The following is an 8,486-nucleotide window of genomic DNA, read 5'->3' as shown; positions in this document are numbered from 1 at the left end:
TAAAGTTCAGAATACAGGCCCTAGAGTTGACCCATATCTTTATACCAATCTGTTGGAGGTTAACATAGCAGGCACAGATAATGATAGCTTCTTGTCTATGCACTACACAAGAGGAACTAAGTGGTAAGTAAACAAATAGAAGAGTTTTTTTTCTTCTGATATCCCCTCCCCACCTTCCATTGGCGCCTAATGTGGTCCAAAGTATCACTATTCATATTTAGTATTTTTTTAAAATAATCTTATTCGAATGCTATTTGCTCATCAACATCATATCATAAAACAAATATTAATATTGCTCTGATCAGATAAAGAGACCTATAAGTGTTGTTAAAATATTCTAGTCATATTCTGTTTTTGGTAAATCGTAATCTAGATCTGATTCTGCAGTTTTTCATCTCAAGTCCAGGTATACATATTAAGATTTTAAACGATTGTGAACAGGTAATGTAACTTGTCAATTTTCAAATGATCCATCTTAAAATAGTAATTTGTAATTATAATGGGATGGGAGATGATTATGATATGCTGAAACACAGTACATTAGCTAAAGTAGAGGGTTTTTTTCATTATCAAGTTTAGTTTTTGCATAAGTGTTGACATATACGAGAAGAATTATTGGTAAGGTACAAAAATTATTTCTTGCCATTGAAGTTTATTTTGATTTCATTTCTTCTGAAGCTTTTTATCCATCTCTTACATTTTTTCCTCTATCATCCAGAGCTAAACAATCTTCAGACATCACATTATGGCATCAAGATTTCCCGAAGGAAACCAAGTTCAACTCCGACCTAGAAAAGGTCATGACATGAAATGGTCATGTGACAAGCATGGTGAGCCAATCAAATTTTACTGTAAGAAACACAAAATTCCTATTTGTCATCCATGCGCTACCAAAGATCACAGCCAGAAACCATGTGAGCTAGACGACATCGAGGATGTCATCTTCGAAAGGAGGAGACAGCTGGATGAAAAACGGCCAAAAATACAGGAACTTCATAAAAAAATGGAAGCCCTCATCAAAAAAATCAAGACTGTATCAACGTCTGGAAGTACTCATCTTCAGACAATTGACAACAACATTCAAGCATCATATTACGACAAGATCAAATCTGTTGGAGAAAAGGAGAACAGGATGATTAGGGTTATTAACGAGGAGGCAGATGAGGAAATAAGACTAGTAAATGAGAAGAGAGAAAAACGGATCAAGGATTGCAACATCGAGAGAGAAAAGGAGCGACAAATCATCAAAGACAAAGAAGCAAAACTTCTATCAGATGCAAAGAAAATCAGCGAAATCGTTTCTAAGAAGATCAAAGATCTTACTAATAAGAATCAGCATGCAATAAACACTATTAAGAACATTGAATCAACCATCACACGTATAAACCAACATGATGAAACATTGGTGAATGAAGCTCCTCAAGTACTTGCATCTATTGATGAAAATTTAAGTTTGAATGTTCATCAAGATGTTAGCGACTGTCTTGACCGAATACAGAGTGAAGTTGAGAGAATGAAGTTTGTAGAGGGGGAAGTAGGTGGAGAATACTATGGTAGAATTGATGGGTATATCGGTAAATGGGAACTTGTCAAGTCAGTCCACATTCCATTGGTTATAAAGCTGCCGCGTATGTGTGGATTCATCAGTGAAGATGAGATATGTGTGCGAAGTGAATTAAACTATGCCATGTATGTTACAAACACCAACACTCAACACACAGAGAAAGTAATTAATGAAGGTGCGCGGATTACATTATGTGCGCCCATAGACAGTAACATAATATTATGTGGTAAGAGGGGAGATGTTTGCAAGGGTTACAGGTTGGATGGATGCATCACTCTGTATGACAGACAATGGAATGTGATTAGAGACATCGCCATACCAAGATATGGAGACGATTATAGTGTTTATGTTGATTTTGACAGGGATGGGATGATCATCGCTGCTCAGTACAAGCAGTCTAATATCTACGTCATAAATCCCGCTGATGATAAGATAGTAAACACTATCACGATGCAGTTTAAGGTGGTGAAGGGTGAAATACAAGCCTTGTCATCAGGTGATATCGTTGTGAAGACAGGTTTTGATGAATGCACTGTCATCTCACGATCAGGAAAAGAGAAGGCTGTCATACACCCTGATGAGTGGAACAGTTTGTCACAGTGTCGCGTTGACAAACTGACAGACACACTCTACAACGTGTACTTGGACAGAGCGCGTAAGACCTACGCACTTGATCAGGTGTCACGTGACGGTATCATCCAGGCAAGGAGGATCGTGGAATACGTGCAATCAGATAGCTCTGACCGGGTCAGCCCTTGTCTTGTTACTCCTTCTGGTAACCTTGTAGTATGCGATGGAGACAAACTACTTCTTTACAAGAAGACATTTATCTTGTAAATCATCAAATGTGAATGTTGTATCAATATACAGGTGTAAGGTATTGGGGTGTTGCAAGAAATTTCGATCGATTTCAAGTGAATTTTAGACTCCTAAATCAATTGAAAGTCGTGCATTTTATTGGAAATTTGCAACTGATCAATGGTCAGCTTATGTTATATACAAATATACAATGATTTGCTTTACTAAAGATTGATCTATCAATTGCTAAATTTGCATATGAAGCACCACCCCCAGGTCTTACAAAATACAGTGGCTAACATTCAACCGTCTAAAGATTTATATTTTGATTAAAATGTATAGTTTACTCGTAAACTGAATAAAACAATTACAAATGTGTTAACCAATTGCCTACTTTAACCACATGATCCCTGTAGAACGTCTGTGGGAAAGGCTAAATTACTAACTTTTACAGTAAGCTGAACTCGATCATTTACCAAACGCTATTTCGTTCAATGTTATTTTATATTATTCTAACAGTGATCATTTTACCCCTTGGATTGAAATCGCGCTTAGCTTTATTTGGGTCTTTGAATCCAAACTATCCATCAAATAGATTTTTTTAATTCCCTTTTGCAAAAAAGGTGAAGTGAAATAAGATTGTATTAAAATGGAGGAGAAAAGTTATGTGAAGTACAAGTAAGTGTAGGAACTGTAGTATAGTGGTTATGACTACCACCTTGTTAACAGAGGGTCGTGTGACCGAATCCCAACTAGGCATGGCGTCATATGGCAAGGCGTTTTAATCAACACTTTGCCACTCTCGACCTAGGTGATAAATGGGTACCAGGTAGCACTTGATAGTCAATGTAGCTTGATGCATGCATTATGTGCGGGAATGACTGACTGGATCCGATGACCTGGAAACCGTTTCATGAAAGTTGTCAGCATTGGCAAATTGTCTTTCTTCGACTGTTACGATAACAACATGTCAGAGCCTCTGAGCCAATCAAAACCAAGTATCTCAAGGAAATTGTCAGTGCTTACAACTTTATCAGTGCTAAACACTTTCATGAACACCCACTGGGGTAATGATATCTGAAAAGCGCTTTGACTCATCGTTCCGATGTATTATTTCAATAAGTTCATTTACTTTCGTCTGTACACTTTTTACTTTATCCTCATATCGGCTTAATTTTTTTCAAACAAATATTATATATGATTTCTTTCCCCCACATGTTTAATCTATTATATCATATTACACTTATTACCTTACTAGGGAATCTCAAGTAGCAAGCCATTGGATTATTGAAATATATTTTAGCTATGTCATTTCTTAACGACTGTAATTGTGTGTTGATGCCCACTGCGGTCAGTAACGTTTATCGACATTGTTAAATGATGGCAAATTAATTTCATTATAAAGATCCCTTTGGAAATAATAAACATTTGATAGTCGAACGTACCACGCTATAAATAAATAAAACAGAAATATAATTGTTGTGTAACAGTCAGAGTTAGATAATTTGATAAATAACTGTACATATCATGGCTTATGTCTGTGGTTTCATATTAAATAGGCTGGATAATATTCAATTCATTTGTATTCTTTATTTCATTTTCATTTTATACTGCGTTTAGTTTGTAAACAGTTTATACTGTATATGGCCTGTGTTGTTCCAATACGTTGTATATAAATCGGTATTGTCTAAGGTGTGTTGTGTTAATGTAGAAAATGTGTCATAAAAAAAAATCCTACCGAATTTATTCTTACAATAATCAACTTTGTACAGATTTTGGTAAGTTAGGGTTTATGTTTTATTTAAGTATCGATTGAATCTGTTATTATTGTATATAGCATTGTTTATTCGAAATTTGTTCCTAAAGAGAAAACGGGAGACATGTTTTCATTTTCTTCCAGCGATATGTAAGATTTAACGAATTTTTTTTATTTTGATTGGCTGAGAAGTGTTGTTACTATGGGAACTATTGAATTAAACGCTTGACAATCCCAGCTTTGTTTGATTCGATCAATATTTTTGTTGTTTGCTCTTGTATAGCAAATTACAATTCACTTCTTAAAACTCGGAAAACTAATGCACATATCACACATTTGTATTTTGATATAATAATAATAATTATTACACTTGCTTATATAGCGCTTAATACCTACTTTGTCAGTTGTTTCTAAGCGCTCTACAGTATATGCAGCATGATGTCATGATTTATCATTTTTAAGTGTAACTAATGTACATACAAAACATTTCTATATTATGATATAATGTGATATCATAGTCTTTTATTTTCAAGTGTTAGCTATTTTTCAAGATGAGTAGAAAGTCAAAAACAAAAAGCATACTATGCTTTTTGTTTTTGATATAATATATTTTCATTATGCTTTGTTGTGAATTACTAACACTGTTGAATAATGTTTGTTAATGTATAGACTTTAATCAAATTATTCCGTCCTATTAGAGAGCTAAAAAATATAGTCATATGGAAATAAATTTAGAAAGGAAATATCTTTCTTTACTGTGGGTAGTACATTTCGAGAAAGGTTTAGCAATACAATATATAGTTTTATACAAAAGTGATCAAACCATCAACTATCAACCGATCTGAATGAAATTATTTTGAATTGATTGAAATCTTTGCAGGGTGTAAATTTGAGGTCATTATGATGGTGATGAGGAGGGTGATTTGTAATGCGCAAATAAATATGTCCTTTTATAATCAAGTAATTTTGTCAGCGTAAACGAAATTAAATGTACAAAAAAAATTATTAAACGACTCTATATGCAGTTCATATTTCAAATTTACAAATGAGTATATTGGATATGTAGAACTTATTTAAAATGATATGTAGAACGATGGTGAGATATGAAGGGAGGGGGGAGAAAGGATAAAGAGAGAGAGAGGGGGGGGGGTGGGCAAAGTGGTGGGAAGTATGAGAGGGAAAAAAATTTAGATACAAACAAAGTAAAGACGGAGAAAAAGAGAGATAAACAAAATTATTAAAAAATAAAAGGAAAAAAAGACGGAAAGGAGAGGAATAGAAAAGATGTTAGAAGGAGAGAGAGAGATGAAGAAATGGAGGAGAGAAAAAAATGGAGAGACGGTGAGAATAGAGACCATACAGGAAAGGGCGAGAGAGAGGGAGAGAGAAATGGAGAGGGAGAGAGAAATGGAGAGGGAGAGAGAGGGAAAGAGAGAAAGTAAAATAAGAGGGGGGAGGCTTCAGTAGATTTATTTTTATTTTTTCTATTATTATTAAGAAGTTGGTCTGGCCCATAATGAGCTACAAACCACCCCCCCCCCCTGGACCCTCCTCTGATTGACCTACCCTCAGCAGGAAAGGGAACATTGCACTTTGATCCCGGGAGGGGTAACCTCATACCCTCCCCCCTCCTAGATGTGCAATCGTCGGGAAGGGGGTAGGCGGTAGAAAGTAGTCCCCCATTTAATACATATTCGCTATGTTCATGATGTAAACAGCTTTTGCTGGAACTTCAAATGTCATAGCAACACTAAGAATTATGTTTTTCAATTGGTTCTTCCAATAAAATGTGATAGTCCAGTAAAAGATGATATCATAGTCATGTTTTTTTTCTTTGTCAATGGGCACCCGAGGTATATGCATTTGTTAATATTTGCTCGCGCTAGTCAATGTCTGTATTTTCTCAACTGATAATATGAGGGCGGTAGTCCGAACAAATAAATCTAAATGATTAAAGACCCTGACCGGTGTAAAAACAATCGTATCAATATCAAAATAAAGGTAATGATTCACACAATACAAATATACCAAAAATATTACATATATCTCCTTCCAATAATTAAAAATATTAAATAAAAATCGAAGAAACTACTCCTCCAAATTACGCTTTGATTGAGCACCCCCTACGTCGCCTGGAAATGATGACGTCACGTTGTGTCTGGAGAGTTGTGATTCCATAGGTTTGTGTACAAACGCATTGGGTATTTCCCCCCCGGGGGGGGGGGGGGCGGGCCACTTACATTGACGAGTGGATACCATGCGCGACCAAAAAACACGTAAAAAGGTTTTTTTTTTCACGATAGGGCACGTTACGTACGTAACGTGATAAGGGTGTCAAAAACACGAAAATTATATAAAAAGGGGTATCTATTTCGCTAAGAAAATTACGTGTTTCGGGTTGAATTTGCGGGGATGATTAAACAAAATTAAAATGTTGTATAAAGGATGTCCTTTTTGCCCCAACACTTCGTGTTTAGAGTCCGATTTGCGCGATGTGTAGAAGGGGGGTCGTACTAAACCAAATAAGGTAAATCCGACGACCGAAGGACCCGTAATAATAAAACATTCCTGTACTTGTTTAGGGGTTCATTTCAGGAATATTTGCCAAGAGTATCGATTTGTTTCCTACACTTGTAAAGAGTAGGGTTTCACACGCCAATACTTGTTAAGGGGTGCATTTTCAGAATATGGAAATTACGTGTTTAGGGTGCTTTTCGAGACCCCATGGTCGCGCATGGTATCCACTCGTGAATGGAAATGGCCACTCCCCGGGTATTTTCTTCCATTTCCATGTTATGAATCCATTTTTTTTTCGTTTTCAGATGAAAATTGCACTCAAAATTATTCACTGTTCAAATTGTTGTAAACCTACAACTATTCACTACCTTTTTTTGGAGGGGAGGGGGCTCCACCCCCAAGCCATCCGGGTTTAAAAATATTTGGGGTAACAGCCCCCCCCTCCCTTCCTATAGCCAGTGCACCTGATCAACTTGAAGTCTAGTGGTACCAAGTCTAGTGAGCTACCTCAGCTCAGGCTCTGATACCCTAAGGCTAAGACTAGTTCTGGCTCAGTAGCCTACTAAGTAGGTCTAGCTAGCCAGCTAAGTCTAGCTGCTATTTAGGCCTATCTCTCAAACTTGACCCTCAGCTCAAGGGTATACCCAGATTACACCGTTCTCCAAACGAGTTCTCTTTGGCACCACATAAAAGTTTGTACGTCTCTACAACGCTATCAAATTACGCGCGCTATGACACTGCTATGACTCTTCAATTCCCCAAATTCAACAGAATACGTCATTCATAATGAATATTCATTTCAAACTCCGATTATTGGGATTCATCGCTTACCCACTAGTCTACTTGCTGGCTTACAAACAATCATGCTTTATGGAAAAACAAATCATCAACCGATCATGTTCTGTTCATTTGATTTAACTCTTTCTCCAAAACACAAAAGAAGGAAAATGCAAACAAGAAAATACACATACTAGCATTATGATAGTGCAAACGTGATGGTCTCAACAACGTGATGGTCTCAACAACGTGATGGTCTCAACAACGTGATGGTCTCAACAACGTGATGGTCTCAACAACGTGATGGTCTCAACAACGTGATGGTCTCAACAACGTGATGGTCGCAACAACGTGATGGTCGCAATGATCAATATTCAATGGAGATAATCATGCTTTAATAAAAAATGAATCATCGACCTATCATTTGATTTAACTCATGTCCGAAAGGCAAAAGAAGGGAAATTCACACAAATAGAAATATTGTTATAATTGTAAAGATCCCTATGACCAAAGAGAGGGACATAAATATAATTGAGGTCTCCAAAGGAATAGCTGCATCGAGAGTATAGGCACTTAACTCTTGGATGAGATTATATATTTGTATGGTAGGCGAGGAGTGTCAGAATATACTGTACAAGAAAGAATTCAAAAAGTTTATAATACGAACAAAGAGAACTCAAGAGCGGATCACGGACCATCGGATCAGTCATAGTATCAATGGAGTATTTACTAGGATCTGAATTATTAGTTGAGATGATGGTTAGCTGTATGAAAGGCGAGGAGTGTCAGAATAAACAAGAAAGAATTCTAGCAGTTTATGATACAAACAAAGAGAACTCAGGATAGGATCACGGACCATCGGATCAGTCGTAGTATCGTCTTATTGTCTAAGGTGTGTTGTGTTAATGTAGGAGTATATCATTTAAAAAAATCCAATCGAATTTAGTCTTACAGTAATCAACTTTGTACCGGTCGATTTTAGCTATGGTTTATGTTTCATTTCAACTATCAATTCAATTGCTCATTCTTGCATGTCTATATAGTAAATTTTATTCAAAATTCGTTCCTAAAAAC

General features: G+C 36.3%; 1 protein-coding gene across 1 annotated transcript; it reads left to right on the top strand.

The window, feature by feature from the left end:
• Positions 1 to 736: 736 nt before the first annotated feature.
• LOC121416444 lies at positions 737 to 2,844 on the top strand. The gene has a single exon (XM_041609940.1). It carries the CDS (start codon positions 746 to 748, stop codon positions 2,399 to 2,401), a length of 1,656 nt encoding a protein of 551 aa, XP_041465874.1. The 5' UTR covers positions 737 to 745; the 3' UTR covers positions 2,402 to 2,844.
• Positions 2,845 to 8,486: the final 5,642 nt, after the last annotated feature.

The sequence above is a fragment of the Lytechinus variegatus genome, chromosome 6 (assembly GCF_018143015.1).
Source record: "Lytechinus variegatus isolate NC3 chromosome 6, Lvar_3.0, whole genome shotgun sequence".
Taxonomy (NCBI): domain Eukaryota; kingdom Metazoa; phylum Echinodermata; class Echinoidea; order Temnopleuroida; family Toxopneustidae; genus Lytechinus; species Lytechinus variegatus.
This window is presented reverse-complemented; position numbering and strand designations above follow the sequence as displayed.